Below are 27,361 nucleotides of genomic sequence, written 5' to 3'. Positions count from 1 at the left end.
CTCCACTCAGCTCACAGCCTACTCTACTCAGTCTTATCACTCCACTACATCACTGTGGTCCAACTAGCCATGGTTTGCTGCCTGTGGTGCTGAGGCAGCCTCCTGAGCTGTCTCTACTCACCACGGCTGCACCCCTTTAATCTAGTCTCACATAACACCCATATCACATAATTACCAATTATTGGAATTACTGGAATAATTACCAATTATTCAAAACTGTGTGTGGTGCTCTATCCCTCAGAATAAAGTCAGAGCTTGTAATGCCCAAGTAGCTGACTCCAGTCTCTGGGGCCCGTTAAAATCCTTTCTCCTTTTCCTCCTTTGCAGATGCCTCCCACAAAAAGGCAAGCTCCTGCCCCTCTGCTGATGCCCACTCTACCTCAGATTCATGCCTGCTCAGTATGTTCCATCCCAGTCCCTTGCCTGGCCATTGCTGCTTCTCCCATCCCTACTCTTCCCTTCCCTTAGCTCTCATCACTATTTTAGATACAGGGTAAGCATTCCTAATCAAAAAAGCCCTCAGTTCTGGGGGCTTGAGAGATGGCTCAACAGTTAAGAGCACTAGCTGCTCTTCCAGGGGACCTGGGGTTCAATTCCCGGCACCCACACGGTAGTTTAGAACTGTCTGTAATCTAGCTCAAAGTGATTTGACATACTCATTTAGACATAAATGCAGTCAAATCAGCAATGCATATAATATAAAATACAAATAAATCATAAAAACCCCTTAGCTCTGAAATGTTCCAAAATCAGAAACTTGCTGAGAACTAACTGATGTCACCTCTTTCAACTCACACACGTGAGTCAGGATGCACACCACCTGGTGCATGCATGAAACCATTAGCAATAATGCATGAAACTATTTTTAGGTCACGTGTACAAGATGTATATGAATCATTAATAAACTTCAAATTTAACTTTGGGTTCCTGAGAGGTAGCTCATTTTATATATATTTGTAAATTTCTAAAATTCAAACAAATCCTAAACCTGGGGCACTTCTGAAAGCCCCAAGCTTTGGGTAAGGGACGCCCCCCCCCTACTTGTACTGTGTATTATTTACTTGTTCAGTTGCAGACTCCACCAGCAGAAGGTAGTTTTCACAAAGAGGAATGCTGTTGACCATTTCTGTTTACTGATACGTAAAGGTTTGGCATGAACTACAAAGCAGGACCTCCAGGCTCACTCACCCATGCCAGGGGCCGCCATGAGGATCCTGGAGATGACCACCTGCGTGATGGCTTGTTTTGCAGCATTGGTCGATTCTCCCAAGCGGGTGCCGTTTTCATCCGTGACAGGAATACCGACTTTGAGTTCCCTGAAGGGCAGAACACACGCAGAGGGGTTCACAGAAACTGCAGGCAGCATCCTGAAGGAGGACTCTGTTGAGAAAGATCAAGTGCCTCCTTCATCCAGTTTCCCACTCAAGTGTCAATTTTGGCACTGATATATCTATTTTTAAATACCATGAACAGGTTCAAGCCTCCTGGGATAGATGCAAAGGGAAAATAACTGTACTCTTTTTTTTCAGAAGGATGTACTTTTCCAGTAATATGATTTGAGGGGTGGATATGTTAGCTCAAAGGTGAGGTTAATTTCTATGCTCATGTACAAATCTGAACAACCTTCAAAATCAGAAATAGATACAGTACATAGTGTTATTAGGTATCTCACGTATTGACAGTCATTGCAACACAGCCCTGTTGGATATTCATTAGTTACACAGGATTCCTAAGGCTGGGAGCCCAATTCCTGCTACTGCCTTGTTCTTTTGTTATCATCAAAATACTTATTCTTTCTTCTCCTTTAATTTCTGTCAGTTCTAAAACAATATTTTTATAGATAAAGATTAAAATTACCTTATGCCCCTTAAGAAAAATTCCAAGGGAAAACCAAGAAACTCTTGGCTTTTTCCATCTTTGGTTTCAGTCTTACAGATTTTTTTTCTGGGCAGAGGGTGCAGGCTAGAGACTCATCTTTGAAGTAGGAAGACCATGCATCCTAAGCCTCTAGGTTTTCTTCAGCCCACTTCAATAAGTAGGAACCCAATGGGCTTGCCCTTACCACCCTACCCCAGAGTATTCTGAAACAAATCTCAGACTCCATCTACACAAGAAACTCCCCGATCAAGCGCAAGTCCCTGCCCAGCGCATGCACTCTTCTTACCTTTGCCTCATTAGCGGGATATTAATGCAGTTAGCAGCAGCGACAGCAGCAAAGGGGACAAAACGTCCTATCAGTGGTGAGACGCGCTGTAGAAAAGATAATTCCAGAAACATCATCTCACTTTTCCTGGATGGCTAAATGGAAACTCTCACATTTTCCTAAAAATACCGCAGCCCTGGCTGCATAGAGCCAGGCCAAGGGGCCTCAAACGTGTTGCTGAGAGGTGCTTCTGCATCTCTGGAAGGACATACGGAGATGACAAAGCTATCTAAGATACTTTGATGGCTTAGTTCATGTGGCTGGAAGCACATCCCCAAGTCCCAGAACTTTGATTTCAGAGCCAGCGCTTCTACCTCTTCAAGGTACCCCTCTGACAGTCTCAGGAGGAATCTTTTAGAGAGAGGGGTTAGAACTTAATGCGTAGAGCCAGGAACATACCAGTCTTTGTTGCTGCTACTAGTTACCATCCTTCCCCAAATCCACTAGAAGATACAATTAACACATGCAGCTGAGGATGGCTACAAGAAAGCCAAGTGGTTGTAACTCTTCTGAGAAATTACAGAGGCGCCCAGAGCGACAGGTGAGAACAGTTAAGATGCTCCGCCATGGAAAGAAAACTAAAGTACCTTGGTTAAGGCATTGAGTCCCAGGGCCGTCGCTACAGCACCGGTTGTTGCAGAAACATAAGCTGTCCCCAGCTCACTGGAAAGAATAAAGACACTGTGTAAATGATGGGTGTACACCAGGGAAGAAACCGAGGAGACAGGAGTGTACGATCAGCAGTGGGGAGTCTGCAGAACAATGTCTGGGGTCACTCCATCAGCGTGGGAATCCAGAGAGAAGGCCAACACATCCCTGAAAACGGGCTCCAACTCCAAGCAGACAGATGTGAAGTGAAGCACCCATGCAGATGAGGAAGGAGGGGAGCTGCAAGTGTGTGGAAAGCTTTGGTCAGAGAAAACAGTCTGGGCTAAGTGTCTGGGGCACATTCGCACAATTCAAAACTATCGCTCCTAATATTAAACGTAGAAAGCCAAGTGCAGCAGGACCATCTTAGACGGTGTTTTCACTGTGTAAAAACAGCCCAAGTTTACCCCTAAAGGGCAGCTGAGCCCGAGCCATTCTAACTGTGAGAAACACCACTGGGTGGCTGGTGTCAGCATCCTTTGCTCCATTTGATGATAGCAGAATACTGGTGTCAAAGGCAATTTTCAAATATAAACTGGAAAATGACTTGTTTCAAGTGTTGTGAAATTATATCTATAGTTTTAGCTAATTTCAACGTGGCAACACACACACACACACATGTACACTCATACATATACACATATACATACACATACACACATACTCTAAAACAGGAGACAAATTCATAAATTTGCTTTCTTAGGACTCCAGCAATGACCCGCTTTTGAAGTTGAGCATCTATAAAGGCTACACCACTGCAAAGCCTCTCCTGCGTTGACTCATGCAGCCCTGAGGATCAGCAGCCCTGAATAGAGGTCAGGCCTGCGGGGTGCTTGGTAGGCATTCTGCAGGACCCCAGAGCTCGGGATATAAGAGACAGCACCATCCTACTAATAATAGCACAGATGACATCAGAAAAGGAAAGACAAAAGCAGGAAGGTATCCGGATACAGAGGGAGGAGGAGAGACTGCACAGAGCAAATTAGTATCTAAATGCATGGCTACTTAAGGAGCACAGGCTAAGGGAGGGCGGGTTGGCCCCACAGCCTTACTTTACAGTGAGGGGAGCATCTCCGCTTCTGTTGGTGTAGTTGACAACGGCATTGAAGGACTGGTTTATCCACTGCCAGAAAAGCACAGCCGGTGTGGTCCTAAAACAGAGTACACTGTCACAACCCCTCTAGCACCAGTGAGCCCTCTTCAGTACAGTCAGTTAAACACCAAACACCAGCAAGGAAGGGGACCTGGCAGGGAGGAAGACACAGATCGTCTACTTTGATAACCAGTTTCCTTATCACCAAGCTCACAGGCTTTGGGTTTTTATTGCTGTCATGGACGTCATGATTAAAATCAGCTTGGCTTCACTTCCACATCACTGTTGATCATCAGAGGAAGTCAGGGCAGGAACCTGACTGATGCAGAGGCCATGAGGGAGTGCTGCTTATGACCTAGCTCCTCCTGGCTTGCTCAGCCTGCTTTCTTATAGAACCTAGAACCATCAGTCCAGGGCACCAGGCACAATGAGCTGGTCCCTCCCATATTAATCATTAATCAACAAAATGTTTGACAGTCAGTCTTGCCGATAGGCCAGTTTGATGATGGGATTTTTCTCAATTGAAAGTCTCCCTTCCCAAATGACTGTAGCTTGTGTCAAGTTGGGAAAATAAAAAACAAACAAAACAAAACAAAAAAACAAAAACAAAAAACAAACTAGCCAGGACAGTTTTCAAGAAGAAATAAACTTATAAAAAACCCTAGTACAGAGTACATTGAGAAATTTCCCTCTCTTGGGCAAATAAAACAAAACAATTTAGAGCAAAGCGGGCTTGGCCTTTCTTATGCTGGGTCTATTCCAACACCCAAATGCATCTGAGTCTACAGAGAGAGGGAGTGGAGGAATTTGTTCTAGACTCCCTTTTTCCTGTCTTATTTTCTCTAGGGTCTAAGACTTAGGAAAAGCGTCAACTTCTTTTTAAATAAATATATTATTTATTATCCTTAAAAACTTTGTATTTATTTTTATCTTATGTGTATGAGTGTATTACCTGCATATATGTGTGTGCACTGTGTGTGTTCAGTGCCTGCCACAAGGTGCCAGATGCCCTGGAACTGGAATCACAGACAGTTGTGAGCTGCCGCACGGTGCTGGGAACTGAACTGGGGTCCTCTGCAAGCATAGCCAGTGAGTGCTCTTAACTGCTGAGCCACCTCTGTGGCCCCGTTTTATCAACATTAGAGGCAAAACACACTTTTATGGTTTATCTATTTATTATTATTTGTTTTGTTTTTTGGCTGCTCAAAATAACCTCAAACTCATGATCTCCACGTGTCTTAGTATCCCACACGCTAGGAGTCCAGGCATGAGCCCTCCATGCCCAGCTATTCGTGTTGAGTTTCACGAATCACGCCAGATGCTGCTTAATAGAGTGGCAACATCTACTCGGAGTGAACTAAAGATGAATGATATCTTTCTCAATGTTAAAGCAACACACATCATTTTACTGCCTGCTTTCACTGTTCCTGTTCGATTGAGACAGGTGTCAGCTGTACAGCCAGGCTGGCCTCACACTCCTCTCGGCCTCCCAGGAGCCGTGGTTGCAGGCGAGCCACTCCAAACCGCCTCCACCTTATTTTCAGCTGTTATACGTTCTAGTTAATTTGTAATTAAATTTTTATTTATTTCATATGTGTGTGTGTGCACATGGTGGTCAGAGGATGCCCTGCAATAACTGGGCTCTCTATCCATGAAGCGCTTCTCAGGAAGCGAACCGTGTGTTCAGGCGTGGCGGGAAGTGCCTTTACTCATTGAGCCATCTTGCCAGCCCTCCATTTACTTAACTCCTCTTACTGGAAATATTTATGGGGAGCAACATGTTTTGACACACTGTGGCATGAACCCATCATCCTTGTTAGCATAATCACGGTGACACTTACTTCAGCAAAATGTATATTAAAACGTTCTTCCGATGATTCCTCCCGCACTCCTGTGACTCACCTGTAGAACGTCATCATGCAGCCGGTGATGGTCATGTTCATTGGGACCTGGGCCGACATCCTTCCTATCAGGATCATCTTCTCGCCCGTGTCAGGATGGAAAGCTGAATCATACACGTACTTCGCCCTCCACAACTCATTCTCCGTGAGGCCGGCGGGAACGATTCCTTGTCTAGAAAATGACAACGAGAGTCCTAGCCACCGCTCCATTCAGAGATCTCATCATGACCTTCATGGTTTGCAAAACCTTCCAGGTCTGTCAGAGCATTGGTGGGAAGTATGATTTTTAACTGTTTATGTGTTTGCACTGGGGTTGAACCCAGAGCCTCACGCCGACAGCCTGTGCTTCTACCACTGGTCTTCCTGGCAGCCTAAAGCCTAAGAACAAGAACACGGCTACAGTGAACTCAGACCCATGCACATCAATTACCTGAAATCTGGAAGATAACAGAAAGCAATGTGCATATTAAGGAGTATTCAGCTTGGAAATAGTCATTGTCTTAAGTGACATATTAAAACTGGAGTCTGAACTCGGCAAACTCTCGACAACCATTTTTTAACCAATCAGATCGAAGTTAGGGCACTCAAGGCTGTTCCTTCATTTTAAACCTGCAGTTGGCAAACTTAGGTTTAGGACTCTGTGGTGCAAATACAGGCCTTGGTGCACAATTTGTCAGATTTTCCCACCCGAGCAATACTCCTCGTCAGAGATTTGGAAAATATACAAACTTCGTGGAGCAATGAAGTTACCCTGGGCCTATCTACCATGGTCGTTGGCAATATTTGGGAGAATACTTTTTCAATTTTCCACGGTGTTTAAGGTCTGACCCCAAACCAGAGGCTCCCTAACCACGACTTTTATTCAACAATACTCTATAAATATTTCTTCCCGTGTTTATATAACATTCTTCTAAACCATCATACGTTGGTTTGAATAGTAATTCCCAAATGCATGTTCACATAGAACAGGGTGTGTGCCTCTATAGATGCAATTAGTCAAAGTGAAGTCCTATTGGACGAATGATCACTAAATCCAAGGGACAGTGTCTATGTACAAACAGAGAAGGCAGAGTACAGTGATGTATCTATAAGACAAGGGACGCTGACAATTTCCAGAGCCACCAACACCCAGGAAGCCTTCCTAGGAAGTGTGACCTTACTGTGCCCTGGCTCAGACTTCCAGCCTCCTAACTAGGAAGGGGGCTACACCATCCTTTAAATACTACAGATTATTCCACAACGTGAGTTTTAACTGGGATTTTAATTTTAGTTGGGATTTTTAATTCTTCCACTTTATCCACTTGGAAATGTAGGGATAAGCCTCCATAATGGAAGAATTTTCCCCACACCCAAGATTATCCAGACATAAATGAGTCAATGTGCTAAATTGACCGCCATGTAAATTATTAAATGTTCTTTGCCTTTCTCCTTTGCACTTGAGTTTGTAGGATGTGGAGGAAGCCCTGAGAGAATGTATATGACAAAGACCAGCCTTTTATTCGTGAGAAATTGGCAAAGCCATACGGGCCAGGCTCAAGAGGGATGGCAAGGGATGGATCTGGGTATGAGCAGTCGGTGTGTGCCAAGACTGGCAACTGCAGCTTCCTCCTGCAGGGTGTCTGGAGCCTCAGAGTGCTCATCAGTGGAGACCCCCTACCTAGAACAGTCAGCCCCCCTCCATGCTGTACCGAATGAACACCTGAGGTTCTGGGTTGCCTGGTAGGCGCCCTCCATCACAGCCCACGTCACCTCCTGATCTCAGCTATTGTGTGTGTGTCCTTTCTTCCTGCCCTTCCTGCCCCTAGTCAGAGTTCCAGGAGCCAAACTGCAGGTTGTGATAGCAAAAGCTATGCCTTTTGCCTTTTGCTCTTAAGACTGAGTTTGTCTTAAAAAGCAGAGGAATTTATGGTAAGGTGTGTGTCTTCATTAGGGTTTCGATTGCTGCAACAAAACACCATGACTAAAAAGCAAGTTGGGGAGGAAAGGGTTTATTTGGCTTACACTTCAGCATTACGGTTCATCATTGAAGGAAGTCAGAGTAGAAACTCAAACAGGGCAGGAACTTGGGGCAGACGCTGATGCAGAGGCCATGGAGGGATGCTTATTTCTTGCTTCTCTTGGCTTGTTCAGTCTGTTTTCTTATAGAACCCAGGACCACCCGCCCAGGGATGACACCACCCACCAAGGTCTGGGTTCTCCCCCATTGATCACTAATTGAGAAAATGCCTTACAGGTAGAAATCATGGAGGCATTTCCTCAACTGAGGCTCCTTCCTCTTTGATGACTCTAGCTTGTGTCAAGCTGACCGAAAACCAGCCAGTACAGTATGAAAATGTGAAATTTGCTCAGTTTTACTCCCCATGAACTGGTTTCTATCAGCTGAGATGTGAGAAGCACTGGGCAGGGGTTCCTACAGCTGGAGCTAACGGGTGTTTGTGAGCTGCTCTGGGTATGTGCATCAGGGTGCAGATGCCTGCAGAGGCCATGGGTGTAGGGTTTTCTACAGCTGGAGCTAACAGGTGTTTGTGCTGCTCGAGGTGGGGTGCTGGCTACCGAACTGGTCTTTTGCAAGGGCAGTATGCACTCTTAAGCTATGAGCCATCTCCCCTGCCCATATTTTGTATTTCTAAGTGTTCTGATGCACATGAGCCGCTGTAACTCTGCGTGGGGATGCTTTATGTAGATTGAAGGCAGACACTCTCATCACATTGATTTGTTACAGGTTTCAAGTCGATTAGGATATTGTCAGTTGCAAAATACAAAGGCTTCGTCTCTTTAATATCTCTATCTCTTAGTTTCAAAGTGGTTTTGAACAGTGAAGATTAAAGGTGTCCTGGACTTGCTCTTATGTTGATGCCTTGGGGTGCACACTTTCCTGCCTGTGTTCCCGTAGGCATTAATAGAGGTTACAGGAAGAATAAAGGCCTATGCTCAAGTTTAGGAAAATGGATTAAAGAGTCCTACAACACCAAATCCTAAATATTTTGGAACCTGAAAGCAAAGCGGGGTGGGCCGGGGTGGTATATGACAATATGACATTCTCAAGACTGGACCTTTCTCAAATCTCGTTTGAGCAAACACTATCTCCCTCCCACAGCATGTCTCAGGTCCTGCTACACAGACTCACTAATGTGGTGCTGACTGCTGATCTGGGAGACATGTTATTTTTGCTTTAACATACTTATTACATTTGCCACCAAAAAATGAGAAAAGTGGACTCGGTTAGAGAGATGGCTCAGCAGTTAAGAGCGCTTGCTGGACAAGCACGAAGATGGGAGTTCAGATCCCAGCCCTGAGCACAAGCCTGGATCCTTGGCATGGGGTGTGGGATAGTGTGGGGGTGAGCCGAGACAGGAAGACCACCGGGGCACGCTGACTGCTCACTCAGTAGAAGGGAGGTGAGCTCCAGGTTCAGCGAGAGAATCTGTTGCCAAGGCAAAGGCAGAGAGTAGCAGGAGGACCCTGAAGAGGCAGGTCTTCTGCTACCTTTGAGTCCTGGGAACGAACTGGCTTTTGATGTTAAAAGCCCTTTGCATCCTTGCTGGAAGCAGCACAGGCGAGGGTACAAAGCGCACACTGCAGTCAGACCTTCGGGTTCCCACCTCCCCATCCCTTCCCAGCAGCAGGAGGATGCTGAGCTGGGATCAACAACAGTCTCGGTCCAGCCAGTGTTGGACTTGACTGTTTAACCAAACACATACATTTTCCACGGGAGCTCGGTTCCTTACGAGTTTCTATTAAAGGATCATTGTTCTCACTGTGTAGTTCTATCTGGTTCTTCTTTTGGGAGTGAGAGAAGGTATTTAAAAATCCTGGTGTGGCAAAGGCCTGGTTGTCGGGCTTTTAGCATCAAAGAGCCGAGTCAGATTCCTATGTGTTTCTAGTGGTTCTTTCTGTGCAGCTTCAGCTGGCTGCTGAATGCTGTCTGGCTGAAGCTCACCAGAGCTGGCAGCAACAGGGGATTTTTTCTGCCACTCACCCTAAATGGTCCCTTGTCTGATTTCAATAGAGAAATTCCTTCTTCTTTGATATTTTAATTTTTAAATTTCACCTCTTGTCTACTCAAGAAGAGGACTGTGGATCTGAGATTCTGCCTTTGCTAATGATGGCAATCCGGTATAAACCGCCTGGGCTGCAGCCGCGGCTGGACCTCCCCTCCCCCGCACATGCTGACACCACATCTCTGACACTCAAGTGTGCAGATGACAGACAGACTTTCCTAGCGTCTGCTCTTTCCTAAGAACTTTCATATTCTGTTCATGGAGGCCAATTTAGAGGACCAACGGGATTAACAGGAGGGGGAGGGGGAGAAACAGCAGACGACAAGGCTTTGTGGGAAAATGCTCAAACTTTTATACTTACATGAAAATGTCTTTCTGAAGGCCAGCACCATGAATACACACCAAGAGAAAAATGTTACTTTTAATGGAAAAAAAAAACAAACAAACATTTGTTTGGGGCTTGAGAGATGGCTCAGTGGTTAAGAGCACTGGCTGCTCTTCCAGAGGACCCTAGTTCGATTCCCAGCACCCACATGGTGGTTCATAAACATCTGTAACCCCAGTCTCAGGAATTCAGTTCCCTCTTTTGGTCTCTCCAGGTACCAGGCACCCAAGTGGTTCCCAGACACACATGCAAACAAAATGCCCATAGATCTTTCCTCTGTAAAGAGCATGTCTCTTTAGCTTTTAGATTCCTTCAGTACAGAAAGTCTTTCTCTGTTGCATAGATCAGGGTTTTCTTGGAGCAAATATCTTCACCCTCTAGGCCATAGTCCCCTTATATAATCACTGCTGATGTGACTGGATTTGGAATTCACCAGGAGATCAGAAAAATACACCTCTTGGTGTGCCTTGGAAAGCATTTCCAGAGAAGATTAACTGTGTGTGAGCATCTATATGTGCCTGTGTGTGCATGCATGCATGTACATCCTGACTGTGGGTGCCAGCATCCTCGGGCTGGGTCTCAGATGGAAACAGGAGGAAAGAGCAGAGAGTGCTGACCTTCCTCCTTTTCTGCAATAACCGTGGAAACAGCGAGCAGATCGGAGCCTCCTTTAAGTCAGGCGTTTTGGTCAGAATGACACAGAGGTAACTGCTGAAGCAATGGATGTGTGACCTTTTCGTCCGTTCCGCTCTCGTCTGCTAGGGAATGACAAGGGCAGTTCAGAGCCTGACCTGTGTGCTCAGATCAGCTGGACAGTTTAGAACGTCCGCCAGAGACCATCTCTGCCTAAAAATGCCTTTTCTGGGCCTCTTAGAGTTTGCTGCCCTCTCACTGAGGTCTGAGGAGCCCATCTGGTTTATTCTCTGCTTTGTCTATTGTTAGTTCCCGAACACTGTCTCCAGCGAAGGTTTGAAGTTTTTTTATGGCATTTTAAGTCTCTTCATTATGTCAACCTCTTCAAGTCAACCTGCCCTCTCTGTCTTTTGTCCCAAATCCACAAAGAAAAGGGATTGTCCTGAATTCCTGAAATAATGCTTATGGTCTTTCTTTGTAGACGGACACTAGTCCCTTCCTAACTGCCTACCCAGAGCATTATTCCTGGCATGTTTAGGTGCAGAGCACCTGACAGTCAAATTCCCCATATTTGATTGGCTTTTCCTTAGATCAGAAATCAGCAAATTACTGTCCATGGTCTGTCTGTCCCCCAGATCACAGGGATTTTACATCAAAAGAGTTATAAAAAAGTTAACAAAATTATTATGCGACTGAGACTCTTTGAAGTATACAAAGTCTAAAGTATTTTTTGAAAAAATTTTTTATGTGACTAAGTGCATGTGTGTAAGTGTACTATGTGCATGCCTAGGGCTGTGGAGGTCAGAAGGAGGCTTCAAGTACCCTGGGACTGGGTTACAGGCAGTTATGAGCTATCACGTGGGTGCAGAGAAGTGAACCTGGGTCCTCTGCAAGAGCAGGCTGCTATAGAATAATCTTCCTGTACACTGTAAAGATTTTTCACTTGAATTGGTTTAATAAAACACTGATTGGCCAGTAGTCAGGTGGGAAGACCAAACTAAGAATGCTGGAAAGAAGAAGGGCTGACAAAGGGATGCAGAGGGAGCAAAAGATGAACATGGTAATAAAGGTACCGCCACGTGGCAAAGCATAAATAGAAATATGGGTTAATTTAAGTGTAAGAGTTAGCTAATAACAAACCTGAGCTATTGGCTGAGCATTTATTAGTAATATTAAACCTTCAAGCCAATTGTTTGGGAAGCAGCCTCTGGGTATTGGGAACAGGTGGGCAGGAGAGAAACATCTGTCTATAGCAGGTAGCTCTTAAATGTAAGCCTCTCTCTGGACCCTTACAGTATTTCTGATTCAGTTTTTTAAATAGGAAAATACATCTACTTCTGAATTAACTGTCCTCAAGGATATGAATTCTGAGATTTGGGTGTTTTCTATAGGATGCATGATATTAGCTTATTTGTATCTAATCCCATACATTCCTTACTTATTTTCTGAGATGGGGTCTCACAGTGTTGCTCAGGCTTGTTGAGCACTGGCTGAGTGAGACCCCGACTCAGTCTCTTGAGTAGCTAGGACTCCGGCAGGCAGTACCATGTCTGGGTTCTTTCTCATGTGCTGATTCATCTCTAGACTACCTGCTACATACACATGATACATCATGAACAAGAAATGCCCCGTACAGTTAGACTGCATTCCTCATGGAATAGTAATAAAAAAAAATCTGTTCAAGTCCAATGCTGAGAAAAGACATTTTCCAGTGGTTTCTGCCAGAGAACTGGTGAATGTGGAAGATGGACTGTCCCTGCATAAGTGGCTCCTCTTATCCAGGTGTGACTCTCTCAGCTGATGAAGGGCATCTCCCCTCTGCATCCCTGAACACCATCAGAATCGTTTGCAGCTGAGTCTCCCTCACTGGGGGTGAGTCTCAGCAGCAATGACCCTACCCCTAGTTATCAGGAGCCAGTTTCTTGAACAGTGCTGTGTCCCTCCGAAGACAGAAAGGTGCCTGGGACAGTTAAGTTAGAGAAGAGGTACAGGATGCAATGAACACGGTGATCCCACCACGGGAAGGCAGCAAACGCGGCGCCAGCCTTACCTGTAATCGTGCACCACTTTCCTTGCGTTCTCCAGCTGGTCGTTAGTTAGAAGGATGTTCCTCGGGTCCGTGACCGTGAAGAAGTGATTGGCTCGGCCGATGAACGTGCTTTGGTCCCATCGAGGCTCCTTGATATTGATGTTGGGAGGCACTTCCCCAGACATCGTCCCAGATCCTGAAAAGGGAAGGACGAGGTGAGTGAGGCGACAGTTATCACAAGCACGACATGGCAGTCACGCTTAGCCTGTGTGTACAGATGGCTCAGAGGGTAAAGCTCTGACTCGCCGGCATGGTTTCCTGCGCTCTGCTGCTGGAACCTACATCAAAGGCAGGTGAGTCAACTCTGCAGACGCGTCCTCTGACCGTCTCGGGAGCTTACAGCCCCCCTGCATGCCACATACACAACCACTCTCTCTCACACAATAATATAATCAATTTTTAAAAACCACACAAAAATACCTCATAATATTTAAGTTAGTTTTGACTTTGTGTTCGGTCACATTCATAGCTATCGTGGGGTCCATGCAGCCCCCAAGCTGCAAGTTGGAACCCTTTTAAGGCAAAGCAAGCTGTTCAAAAATCTCAATGAATCTCAACCAAATTTCAGGAATCTGGCACATCCCTTTTCTGTAGGAAAGCCAACGATATTCTACATAGGATAAATAGACAAAGCTTTAAAGTAGCCAGGGCGGGAGGGATAGCTCAGTCAGTAAACTGCCTGCCACACCCAAGTTCAGGTCCCAAGAACTCACTGCCTGTCAATCTAGCCAAATGTGCCAAATGTATTAACTCCAGGCTCATCACATCATGGAGAGTGACAGAGGATGCTACCTGATGTCTGCCCTGGCCTCCATCTGCATGTGCCTTTGAGGGAAGCAGTGGACGTCAGTGTCACCGCGTCCTGGTCTAACAAATGTCATCCCTGCTGGGAGTAACTGACGATGCACAAGAGCACAAAACTAACAATAATGATAACCAATGCTAGTGAGTATAAACTGAAAAAGAAGGCGGGTTCTTCCAGCCTGTCCAGTGCATAAACCACCAATCAAAAATTAAAAATCATCTCCATCAATTTACCAGAAACATGGAGACAAGCAACACACCCTGACGGCCCCACAGCGCAAACCCGGCCACCGTCTTCCCTTCTAGCTCAAGAGCATTTTTCCCGTGTTTGCTCACTTATTTCTGAGTCATTACTGCTCCTTTTAGAACTGCGCTGGAGTGTTTTACTGCTTGTTTTATGGAATGCTGAAAACCACAAGCTGATTATGCAAATAACAAAGAAATAAAATCTCCCCAGTCCAGCCTCCCTGTAACATTTTTTACTGTCTTCAAAATTCCTTTGATGACAAGCTTTTCAAGTATAAAAAGCAATTTGACAGGCTATCTTTTAAACTGTAGAATTTCATACATGAATATATCCATTCCTCCCCAGTCTCTCCCGTGTCCCCTTCTACATCCCCCTCTCAAATTTACGACCTATCCTACAACTATGTGTATATATAATGTGCTATATATAAACATACTGAGTCCAAATAGTGTTCCCCGTATATCCATGGGTGTAGTGCTAACCACTGGGGTACGGGCAACCTATCATATGGTTCCCCCTGAAGAAAACCGATTCCTCCTTCAGCAGCTGATGAGCACACCCAGCAGGCCCACTCCCACCCCCGCCCACTGGCTCTTACCATCCTCCCACCCTGTTCTGGGATGGCCATTTGCATTTGCTTCATGAAGCCCTCCAGCGACATCAGAGCTCCACTCTGGAGCCACCATGACCCTTGAGGGCTGTTCTGTTTTAGTTCTCAACATTACACATAACACTACAACCTTGTCTGGGGCCCTCATCCCTCATCTTTGGCGATTTTCTCAGATAATCTCTGGCGTTGGTAAGTCAAAGGGGCTGATCACTTCACACGATCCACATCTGGCTTCACAGAATTAGTTTTCTTCCACCTGTTTCTTCTCCTTCCCTTTTCTAACGCCAGCTCTACCCATAGCTTTCTTTAGTATTATACGAATTCTGAAGACCACTTAAGACATCAGATGCAAATGTTAGCCAGCCCTGTAATTTGTCCTCTGTCAAAACACACAAATGACACATCACTGACCAGCGGATCAAAACTGAACATATCAGTCAGGCACCCAAGCCTGAAGCTAATGATAAAATGGGTTTGGGTTTGAGCAGCAGACACAGTAGGTACAGAGCCAACCCTTGCCTCCAGCTACAAAGTGTCAACAGCTCCATCTGGATGATCCCACATCCTAGTTGGCAACCTTGTTTTGCATAGTCACAGATGCTCAGAAACTCTGCTGTCTGAAAGATAAGGATGAAATTCCCCCTCCCCCCACCACAGGGGTCGCTGAATTCTCAGGCCAGGCACAAAGCTTCACATTGAGGACCTTCTGGACTCAGCATCCTAAGTCCCTCTCAACACTGTGGTTTCTAAGGAAACAGGGATGCGAGTCCACTTCACGTGCAAAGTTCTTTGCCCAGTCATGGTTTGTGTCCACCATAATGCTGAAGCATTAAGCTCCATGTTCTCCATAATGCTATGGTAGCCATCATTTTCCTGCTAGGCTCGTAGACCCCACATAACTCCTCTGGTCATGATCTTTCTTATCACAGCAAGCCAGAAAGTACACCACCATTAGACAAGAGCTCTGTCTCTGCTGGACTTTGCCTGACAAGGTTATAACATAACATAACAACATATAATATAATATAATATAATATAATATAATATAATATAATATAATATGCCCTAAGTATAAATTAGAACAAATATACTATTGTGCGTGTTAAATCCAGGGACAGAGACATATAGTACATAGCTACCCCCCTTACCTGAGGGGGTTCAAGTCTCCACAATGATATCTGAAACCACAGATAGTATGGAACCCTATATATAATGTTTTTTTCTGTACATATGTGCTTTGAATAAGGTTAATTATTAAATTAGGCATAGCAACAAGTTAACACTACCTAACAATGAACAATGCACATGACAATAATCTGTGTGAATGGGTTCTCTCTCAAATTATTTTGCTTTTGAAGTATTCCATTCCATATTTTTGGGTCATAGTTGATCATGGATCACTAACAGATAAACAGGGCCTCATGGACATCAGAGACTTTGTCACTGTGTGGAAACATGGATTATTTATAACCCACAAATAGTAAAATGAAGACTCCAGTTTTATGTAGGAAAGCTTCCAGACTCGCCTGCAGAGATGAGCCAAGGCATCTCAGCCACCTCTGTAATGAAGCAGAGTCAGGAATGTGGGTCCTGGGTCCCGAAGCCTGCCTGCATCTCAAGCCCGTCTGACCTGCCTTCAGTGTCTGTGTTTGGGGATGATGGTTCTCAAGGGATCCCTCCTGCTTAGAAAATGATAATGATAATAATAATATAATAATAATGTTGATGATAACTGTAAGAGATGACAACTGAAGATGGAAGGGACAGTCACAAAGTCCAGAGACTCTCACAAGCAAAGATGGCAGCGAATCACATCAAAGCCTCCCTGCTCAGTTCATTCTGACAAAGACAGCGGCGAAGACAGGCTCTAAACCACAGGATACATCATGTGCAGAGCTTTAAAACACACAAACAGGCCTTCTAGAGAGGCTCACACTCTAGGTCCGGAGGAGGCTGGCTGGATATGTGACCCTGCAGGTGCTCCGGGCACAAACCTCCAGCTTGATGGGCAGGCACGGACCATGCTCTACGTGGGACTGTCTAGCTGATGCTTCCTCCCTCCCTCCCTGTGAAATCCTTCAGGTGAGAGCAGACTGTCATGGTCCCCAGGGCACCCAGGATGCCTGATTTTTCTCTGGAGCATTTTTTCTCCTTTATGCTTAACAATAAGGCAAAGATATAAATGTAGCGTTCACAGAGCAACAAACCATGGGCAATGTGTTAAGTACAGGCAACATTTTGGCTAAATTGTCACCAACATGATGCCACTATAACAGAATGGATACTTTCTGGTACTGTTGCAAAAGAACTATTCAGGATCTCACAAAGGAATCATTCTACAAGTTCACCACACAGACCAGGAAACTGAGACTCAAGGAAAGGAAATAGCCTGTCCCCTGAAATGGCTGAAGGTGAGAGGGGACCCCAGGATGCTGGCTAGCAGCACTGCTTTTCCTCACCAGTCTCTTCAGCTATTTTAAAGGATAAAACCAGTAAATGTCTATAGAGCACTGATGTCTCTGAGGTCCCCTTTTCCCTTTAAATAAGAACTTGTCCACTGCACTGGGCTTCCTCCGACATCATGACCTCATAGGGTACAGCCCAATGGAGTCAGGAACGCTGCAGAGGCCTCTGCTAGTGTCCTCTCTAAGAGACAAAGATGGGCTAGAAGTGAGCATTTTTTTTGTTTCTATTAAAGACAGGGATAACTGTGGATGCCTAAAAGCACGTGCTCTCCCCTCAGGCCAGTGCTGGAGTAAGCCAGCTCTTTTCTCATAACAGCCGTGCCCTTTCCATGGAGTACGAAAACATTCTAAGAGGCTACTCCCAACCCACAGAGGAAGGGAGGAATCAGGACAGCTTTGCCTGAACAGTGACTTTCACACTCTAGGTTAATCTGTCAAACCTCAGAAACCACAAACCCCATGGATGGCCTTGTTCTTATGGGCAGAAGAATGGCCTCTTAAGATGGAGACAGCCTGGTCTCCAGGAGCGGAGAAAATGCTGTATTCATGGTTTAGGACTTTGTTGAGGGGTTTCAGCCCCCGAGACCGATTATCTAAGGACACCCAGAATCACAACAGGAGCCAGATAAATGAACACAATTACAAGCTGTAGTTGAAGTGAGGCCAGAAAAGCCTCACTTTCCCAGTGCCTCCCGGTGGCAGGCTGCCCCAGTCAGGCTTCTGACCTTCAGCACACTAAGAGAATAAATAAATAAAGCTGTACGAAATGTGTGGTTTGCTAGCGGGGCAAAGGGAACAAACAGGGCTCCATTCCTTTTCTGTGAGTTCAAGTAGCTCTCTACCGGCATAAACTAAGTGCAGTAGCCAGAGCTTCCCACTCCCAGAAAGACTGTCCAGCAACGCCACATCAGCATTCTGACAGAGAAGGCTGATACCAAGCCAGATAATATTTAATTATTTACTACAGTCAATTATGCAACCCCCCCTTTTAGGTATTAATCTTCGCCTCCAGGCATAGCTTTCACTTTCTCCACTTGCATTTTCTCTAGGAATTGGTTTTTTATAATCAGCCTTCCTGCCTCTTCCCCCACCCCTGCACCCACCCTGACTCTGAAGTTCACCTGGGTCAGTCATGGGCAGGAACAGAGCTGCTCTTGTACTTGGTACCCAGGAGCAATGTGTCAGCTGGAGGAGGGGAGGAAGAAGCAAAGCTGAGATGAAGCCTGGGCCAGCTTCACTCTGGGTTGAGTGGGCCAAGAAAGGGGGCTGCTGCGAGGGATTGTGGGCGTTTCTCCTTCCTCCTGCCCATCTGGTTAGACCACAGTAGCACAAACTACCAGCTGGATGGTGGCACAGGGTACCTGGGTTAGTGGCCTGAATGACATGCAGAGATAGGCTGTAGGAACATCCACCTGGCATGCTTGATCCTGACTGGTCAGCCTGACTGGGAATGCCACACACACACACACATCTTTGAAGAAGTGAGGTTGTTGTGGGGAGCAGGATATGGGTGGGGCGTGTGAGGTAACAGGGATGGACTTGGATTCCTGAACGTTTGGTTAACATGTAGAGGGAAGCCGTCCAATGGCTGTGGTCATAGATGTGTCCTGAAGGTTGAAACCGGACGAAGTTCAAACCACTCATTAGAGAAGTATTCTTGAGCCAGGATTTAAGCGGTTCCTGATGATCAGTGGTACTGGTTCTCCAGCAGATGAGTCAACTGGGAGAGGCCGGTGCCTGCCTGCAGTGGCAGAGTTGTTGCTTGGCTTCACGCTGATACTGGGGATAGAATGGATGATCATGGGGCTACAGACAGTTCAAGATGTTGGAGGAGATGCACATTTCCAAACTGCAGACAAAGGCAGAGATAATGAAAAATGCCATCTCTCAAAAGAATAGACTGAATGTAACCCCAGAGAATGTTCAAGAACATCTCAGCTTTGATATACTGGAGAACACTGAAAGGTGCCCAGAGAGACAGGAGACAACAGGCTGGGCGTACATTCTCTTTGCCACATCTACCTGAGGCTATGACAGTTCAGACTGCTAAAATGAATCTCTCTAGTCAGCCAGCAAGGATACAAGAACCTTAGGAAAATGACCACACTCCCTGCCTGTGACTCAAGGCAGCAGGCAGAGGAGGCGTCCACGGGCATCGGCTGACCCGAGGGCTGAAGACAGTGAACACAAAGGGTTCAACATACCACACTGCACACTTCTCATGTTTCACAGTCTGAAGAAATCCTGCAACAGGGAAGCAGTGATGCAACCAAGCTAGCTGGCCTGCAGCAGCAGAACGACCAGGGCAAGAGGGCTGGCTCACTATGCATTTCAAAAGCCAAGCTCTAACTTTTGGAGTTTTGGTCAGTGGGGGGCGAATTTTGACTTGAGTTTATTCTGCTGACACACGACTCCATTGGTTAATTGAGACACTAATTCTTACTTACTAAAGGACCTTTTCTAAAGTGCTTTTAATCCTTAGATTGAGCACCTTGGCTTTTAAAAACATTTGTTTTATTAAGAGACAAAAGGTGAGATTTAAAGCTATTTTCTGTAGTTTACTAAGAAGTGAAGTGAATTCAAGCCATTTGCCTGTGAATAACCACTACCTTTTACTAGACAGTCTCACGGACAATTTAAGATGTCAGCAACTAGGAACATTAATACTTATAGCATTATGCTGCTTTTAGAACTGGAATTACAGATGGCTGTGAACTGCCATGTGGGTGCTGGGAACTGAACCCGGATCTTCCGCGAGAGCAGTAAGTTGTAGGAGGCACAGAGGCTCTTGTGCTCACGGAGAGGAAGAGGGGACCCAGGGATGTTAAACATGCAGCGTTGTCTCTTCAAAGGAAGAGGCACATTACCTGTAGTCTGCCCAGAAGGCTGCGAGTGGAGATGGCTTATAGCCTGGCGACCTTTGCACTACCTGTATGACCAGGACCACACCAACTCCTTCCCCAGACCCTTCGGTAGTCAATCTATAACACTCATTTGTACGGAGGCTGTCACATATACTTTACAAAGAGTTCCGATGTAGTCATGTCTTAAGCTTTATTGTGCACACGGGACTGCGTTAATTATTACCAGGAAACTTTCCCCAAAGCTGTGCTCTGCTTTAATATGCCTAAAATAAACTACCAGGCGTCAGACTCTCAAAGTTTGAACCGACACTGGCTACTGAGTTGGGCTGAACCAGAGTACTTCCTTCTTGCTCCACTCAGACAGATACTCTGCGGGCTCTACTGTGTGTAAGGACACCCACTATAAATGCTCTTAGCCACAGAGGCAACTAATTTAATTGTTTTTTCTATTTTGTTATGCTTATCCACTTTGCACAAGTGTGTGTGTGTGTGTGTGTGTATGTGTGTACGTAAATGTGCATGCACACACATGCACATGGGAGTCACAATGCACAGGCCAGAGGACAACCTGTAGGAGTTTACAGTGGTCTATTATTTGAGTTTTAATAGATAAAGCTTGCCTGAGGATCAGTGCAAATCAGCCACACTAGTAAGCAAGACAGGCCAGGCAGTGGTTGCACACACCTTCAATCCCAGCAGCCACACTAGTTAGCCACAGAGGCCAGGCAGTGGGGGTACATAACTTTTTTGGGTGGGGGAGGATTTATTTGGCTTATATCTCCTGATGCATGACTTTAATCCCAGCACTAGAGAGGAATATAAAATGCGAGGAGACAGGTCTCACCCTCAGTCTCAACCTGAGGATTTGCGGAGGCAGGATTGCCCATTTTAGGTCTGAGGTAGAGGTAAGAGCCAGTGGCTGGCTGTTTTGATTTTCTGATCTTCAGGTTGAACTTCAATATCTGTCTCTGGGTTTTTATTATTCGTGGTACAGGAGTTGGTTCTCCTGAAGGTGGAGATCCTGGGACTAACTCAAGCTAAACACTAGGTACCTGTTAGTCATTGTGCCAGACTTCCAAACAGCTTTCAAAGGGGACAGGAACTCTCAGTTCTAACATTTAATCTCTTAGCAAAGGTTCATGGAGCCTCATCAAAACACAGTTCTCCAGTCTTTGTAGACATTCATTAACAAACACAATCAACAAATGCAGCCAGTGCCCACTGAGGCTTTTCACTGGCCTAGGCTTGTTTCCAAAGTTCTTAACATGCAAAACATCAAGTTGAAAAGCACACACATTATAACGGAGACCATCCTACATTCATCTCTTCCAATGTGCATGCAGAGACCCTTCACACGGCACGCTCACTAAACAGAGCTTCGTCCAAGCTCGCCGAAAAGTCGTCATGAGACCACCACCCCAGCAAACCGTGTCTGAGACTGGGATTGTGCTGACTGGTGTCCACACACACTGCTCAGAAACACCCACCCTGCCGATGGGCTCAACCTGCTTTACAATTCACAACAGCCAAGTCAAAATGAGGAGCACAAAGAAAAGTCTAAGTCAGCGCATGTCCTATGGTGAGGCCAGCGGCTGGTCAGCTCCCTCCCAACATCAGCCAAGGGAAACGGAAACAACTGAGCTAACTTGTTCCTGGCGCTTAGAGACCTGTTTTTCACCATTTCTGTCTGGCTACTCTAGCCAAAGAATTATAATTAGCCTATAAATTATGCTTATTGACAACAAGAAAATATCAAAGAAAACAACACTCCTCATCCAACCTGACCATAATGTTTCTTTAGATATTATGGCCCCCGCGGCCTCCAAGCATCTTGGCTCCCTGAGGACTCGTGGACAATTACAGAAACCACCTCATGAGAACTGGTTACTGCAAGAATTAGTGACCATTTGGGTACTCACCTGGCTCTAAAATTAGATCCCTTAGGAATGTCAAGTAATTTTTGTATCTGCAGCCCTGGCAGGAAGGAATCTATATGTAAACCTTCCAGCTCTCCAGCTTGAGGCCAGTAAAGTTCATTTGTCTCAGCCCGTCTCTCCTGTTCTCAGCTTCACTGGGTAACAGGGGACCCAGACTCCTCGTGTTTACAACAGAACATGCCCTAATCTTCACGAGCAATTCCCTGAGAATACCACTGCCTCCCCTATAGGGAAGCATCTGCCTGATACCATACTGGCAGCCTACAGCCGGGCATCCTGGGGTACTTCCTTCACACACCTCCTCCATGACTCCAGGTTAAGTTTGTTAAGATGGGGTGCTGTCAACCGGTAGGGCGGTTACTTCAATGGACTTGAAACTCTGTTCTGTGGCACACACGCCACCCTATCTTTGCCTGCTGTTGTGTAACTTGGGCCCTAGATGGAGGAGGGTGGGGTGTGCATGAGAACTTCTGCTTGTGGGCTAACAAATCTGAGCTCAAATCTCAGCTTCTGCCAGTGGCTTGCCAACTACATGTTAGTCAACATTGTCAAAATCTGTGTAAACATTTCTTACCTGATATTGCTTATGCTGGTTGTAATTCTAATTTTTATACTTGATATTTGTTCTTATTGCATATAGTTTTGTATGAGGCTTAGAATTCTCTTAGACAAAAGGGGGAGGTGCTGTGGGAACTCCTTCAGCCAATGGCCTTTGAGATGCTAGCCCACTTCGGGCATGGTCTTGGGTATTATGTATGCAGAGGTAGGGGCGTGGGCAAGCCCCCTGGCTGCTGGATTCAGTTCCTGTTCCCTGCTTGTGCAGAGGACTGCTGATTTGTGAGTCTACCCCTAAGTAAAGAGACCTTTATTAATTTCATTCTGAGCTAGTGTGGGACCACCTACAATTTACTCTAAAAGCTGCCCTTACAGCACCCTCTCCCCCATCTAAGCCTTGGAGCTATTACCTCCTATTGTTGGGAGCTATAGACCCCTGGCCCCTTGACTTTCTTTGCCTGCAGCTGCTCTGGGCACAAGACCCTGATGAGCCTCCAGCTGAAAGGTCCTGAGAGCTGGGCGTGGCTAAGGATCCCTATATAAGCTGCCCCTGAGCACAATAAAGTTTGACATTTGGCATTCTTGTATCAAGGATGACCTGGTCCCCATGTCTCTCTGCCTGTCTTCGTCTCTGTGTTTGTCTGTATGTTTTTAACTCTCCAGGCTTAGTTCCCAGCTCACGTCCTGTCCTGTAGCACAGGCATTACCTCCTGCGGCTCAGGAAAGCAGTTCACAAATTCAGCAGTGCCTCAATGTGAATCTAAGTCACCTGCTGCCAGGATCTCTGCTCCCTTGAGAACCGCCTGTGACCAGGGACTGCATCACCCTAGAATGTGACCGGGCAGAGCTGACATAAACCTAGTTTGTCAGATGACCCAGAGTTAAGACCTTTAGGCCTGAGCTAGAGCAGTCTAAATAATTCAGTGATGGCCCAGCTTGTGCCTGTTGTTACTGGCATGTTTTTCCAGGCTGGTTCCTGCCTAGGGAGGACAGTTTATGTAGTGACCTATCTGAGAACTGAATCAACCCCAGTAGTTTACAGAACAGGAGCCTCACCAAGTGAACGTGACTTGGATTCTCTAACCCCACAAAGTGGGAGTTAGTTTTCACCCTAAATCTCATTTTTCTAATGAAGAAACTGGACAAGCAGTCTAGTTCACAGGGTTGGTAGGATCACCAAGTAGAGGGCTATATTGACCTCATAATCAGAAATCACCAAAGGTAGGGGCCACTGAGCGAGCCATGCTGGAGGGCGGGAGTTGCTGTCCTCACTGGTGGCTGCTGACGGAGAATGGAGCAAGGCGGCTCCAGCTTCCCAAAGATCTTCACAGATGTCTAAGCAAAAGAAACTTTCATAAAAAGAATTCAAATTCCAAACTTTGAGATACATGTCAAAACATGTTTGATTATTAGTTAAAAAAAAAAAGAGTTCTCTGAAATTTCATAGAAAATAAACAGGGAAAGAACTTTCTCAGAGTATCGGAGACAAACCTTTAAGCCTGGCTAAAGATTAACAATGGTGATCATATTACTGAACTGGAAAGCAGGTTGTTGGTTAAAACTGCTGTTCTTTGGGGGACATTAAGCAAAGGCTGGGGATGTAGCTCAGTGGCTGAGCACTTGCCCTGGCTTCATTCCCAGCACTGGAGATAAAGGTGGAGCTCACTGTTCAGTTGGTTCCTTTGAGGCTGGGCAGGTATGACCCACTTCTGGGGGTTCCTCAGGTTCAGATATGGGGCTATCCATGCAGCAGTAAACTGCTAAATCCACATGGCCTCCTGAGGTATCTTCCCAAGGTGACAGCCTGGGCAATTCTGTCCTTACCACAGTTTTGGATGTACGAGGCGATCTGTCTGCAATGGACAATAACACTAAACTAACGCCAACTATTTACTAATTTCTGTTTGGCTTTTAGCCAGTTACCTGTGTGCATACTCTCCCCCCCCCCCCCGCAGTCCTTTCTTATGGTCATGGTCATTCGGGAGATTAAACCATAGATAAGAAAGTTAGGTTCTGTGTAAAGAATTATACTAGTTTGAAGAGCATGGTGAGATGCCTCAGTGGTTAAGAGCACTGACTGCTCTTCCAGAGGACCTGGGTTCAGTTCTCAGCACCCACCATATCAAGTGGCTCATAACTGCCTGCAACTTGCACACAATCTCATGCAGCTGCACACACATGTACATAAAATTAATAATAATAACGTTAATAATAATTTTTAATAAGAGCATGTCTAGTTGTAATGGGTTTGTGCTGCAAATCCATTTCCTCGCTTTCAAGGACAGTGCTGGGTGCAGATGTAGGCCCTGCTGCTCTGCCCCCAACCCCCATGCACATCTGTCTGCTGGCACTCAGGTGACAAGACAACCCTGTTCGTGTTCCAGCAACTCAGCCTGGGCTGTTTAAGCAGTCACCTAGAACAGGGTGAAAATATACCCAATTAAAAAAGCTATTGATTTCTACTTGAGATAATGGCACTACCCACCAAAAATGCTAAAACACTACCCAACTGTTAACAGAATATTTTGGACCTATTCAGTCAAATGATTTATTACTCAAAAAGAATCATCTTGGTGTTGGGAGTGAGTTTAACTCAGCGGTAGAGTGCTTGTTTAGCAAGCACAAGGCCCTTGATTTGGTCCTTAGGCAGGGTGGGAAGGGTCAACTCACAGATTATATATACCAAAGTCTATGAAATGATGTTACAGATTAATAGTATCAACTAAACAATAAGTTTGATAAGTTTGGACTTTGTACAGATGAAGTACCTGGTCATACATACATACACACTCAATTAGTGATATATACACTTCCATACTGATAGATTCCTAAGGAAGAATTTTAACTTTCTAATGAATAGCTACAAAAACAAACAAACAACAGGAAAAAAAAACAACAAGACTTCTTACCTTGAACTCCAAACCTTCTATTGGCCTATGCACAATTCCACACAGCTAAAGCTGCCACTTCTGCAGCGATAGATTCTTTGTTTCATTCTCAGAAACCAATAGTTACAAGGTGGGGGAGAGAGACAAGCTGTCAAGAACACTTGATACTCTTTCAGAGTACCTAGGTTTGGTTCCTATCTCCTGTCTCCCACATCTGGCAGCTTGCAAAGGTGGGCAATTCCAGGGGATCTAATGCCCTCTTCCGGCCACACACACACAACTTTATGAGTCATTGTGGCCTGGCTGTCTGCACAACTTTCTTTGCAGGAAGTTAGGAGGGGCAAGAGGATGTTCCTCTCAGCTAGTAGCTTTGGTTGCATATTCTGGGGGTTTTCACCAAACTTTTACAGAAAACTAAATGCACTCTCTACATTTTACAGACCTTTGGCTGCACCCTACACCTAACCCTTGACTCCACTGATGAAGCAATTCCTTATCAGAGCTGGGCGGGAACTGACAAACTCTTCCCAAACACTGCCATTTCTAAGAACAGGGCAACTACAGTCTTGAGGGAGAGGAAGAGGCCTTGAGGTCCCGGGACTTCCTGCCGAAGTTCCATTGTTCCCCAAACAGCTCTCCCTTGCAAGCCCGAGTCTAACATTGTAAGAGCCACAAAGTCTCCTTGTTTACCTGTGTGCCTGCCCCTTCCTCTGCCTGGAAAATGGACAGAGAGAAAATCTAGGCAGTGGTTCTCAACCTTCCTAATGCTGTGACCCTCTCATGTTGTGGTGACCCCCAACCATAAAATTATTTCGTTGCTACTTCATAACTGTAGTTTTGCTACTGTTATGAATCATAATGTAACTATCTGATATCAGCCACAAGTTGAGAACAGCTAACCTGCTAATCTCGTTTGCTGCATCTTCTTTGAACGCAAACGCAGGACCAGGAGTGTGAGAAAACTGTAAAGAAAGGGTCCCAGGTAAGTGCTCAAACTCCAGGCTTTTCCAGGAGGTCTCGCAACAAATCTTTACTGAGAGCATACTAGCAAAAACTACATATACTCGGATTGCCTTGCTCTTCCCTTGACCAGCTGTGACACTTTAGGCAAGTCACTCAACTTCTTGAATTTCAATTTTCAAATCTGGATTATGGAGAGAATATCCAGGATTTGGCAACATTGGATGAACACAAAAGTCAGAGATCTAACCCAGTAGGCACAGACCTTAGTGTGGTTATTATCATTCTGGGGCGGCTGGACCTGCGATGCTCTGTAACATGATGTGGGAGCGAGGGTGCAGGTCCCACAGATCTACCTGGGACACTTTGGTCCCCTGCAGAGATTATGAGCTGGAGGGTGGCCATCAGGTAGTCTCCTGACCGAGCCCGGGGTCCCAGCGTCTAGGAGCCACCTGGTCACCTGGCAATTGCCATCCTCGTGGAGACCGTCCCCCGGCAGCCATCTTGGCCGCCTGCACCCAGCAAGTTTCGTCACGCGGTGGTTAGGGACGCGTGGCAGGATGCGTAATGCGCCATCCCATGGGGGAGAGGCGAGACCTGCTCCACGCGGGGCCTCCCTAGCCACACGCGGGAGCCGAGGACCCACGAGGTCCCCGGGAGTAGGGCACCCGCCCTAGGTATCCCCAGCGCGCGTAGCGGACCCCGCTGGGTCTCCCGCGGAACCCAAGACCGAGCCAGCCCACGCGCCCCGCAGCCCCCCTCCGTTACTCACCGCCTCCCCGGCAGCTACCCGCACCGCTCGGTCCCACTCGGCGCCGCCTCCCGCTGCCGGAAGCGCCACGGTCCCGCGCGCCGCCCCAGGAGCGCGGCCCCGACGCGCGCCCACGACGCGCGGCCCCGCCCAGAGGCTCCTGCCTCTGCCTCGGTGTCACTTGCTGCCTGGGCTGCTGAGCTCCGCGGTCTGTGCACGCCCCTCGTGCTCGCGCATTTGCTTCTGGCCCTGCTAGGAACGCCCAAGTTCATCCTCGCCGCGCGGTGTGGCCCAGGTCAAACCCACTGTAGTTCAATTTGATTTTCC

The 27,361-nt window shown here is 46.2% G+C and overlaps 1 protein-coding gene across 2 annotated transcripts in view; it reads right to left on the bottom strand.

Moving 5' to 3' along the window:
- The window catches only part of Sfxn1 (sideroflexin 1), a 38,017-nt gene extending 10,858 nt beyond the window's left edge, over window positions 1–27,159 (bottom strand). Inside the window, exons 1-7 of one of the 2 annotated variants that reach the window (XM_005355191.3) lie at window positions 27,056–27,159; window positions 12,915–13,089; window positions 5,847–6,017; window positions 3,904–4,002; window positions 2,791–2,866; window positions 2,165–2,250; window positions 1,189–1,316 (exon numbers count right to left, since the gene is read on the bottom strand). In XM_005355191.3, coding sequence (XP_005355248.1) covers window positions 1,189–1,316; window positions 2,165–2,250; window positions 2,791–2,866; window positions 3,904–4,002; window positions 5,847–6,017; window positions 12,915–13,078 — 724 coding nt within the window. In that variant the 5' untranslated portion in view covers window positions 13,079–13,089; window positions 27,056–27,159. Of the gene's footprint in view, window positions 1–1,188; window positions 1,317–2,164; window positions 2,251–2,790; window positions 2,867–3,903; window positions 4,003–5,846; window positions 6,018–12,914; window positions 13,090–25,344; window positions 25,366–27,055 lie in introns of those variants that run through there. The other variant, XM_013349187.2, reaches the window with a different exon arrangement.
- Window positions 27,160–27,361: the final 202 nt, after the last annotated feature.

The sequence above is a fragment of the Microtus ochrogaster genome, chromosome 16, assembly GCF_000317375.1.
Source record: "Microtus ochrogaster isolate Prairie Vole_2 chromosome 16, MicOch1.0, whole genome shotgun sequence".
Lineage (NCBI taxonomy): Eukaryota > Metazoa > Chordata > Mammalia > Rodentia > Cricetidae > Microtus > Microtus ochrogaster.
Note: the sequence above shows the minus strand (reverse complement) of the source record. Positions and strands in the feature narration are given on the sequence as shown.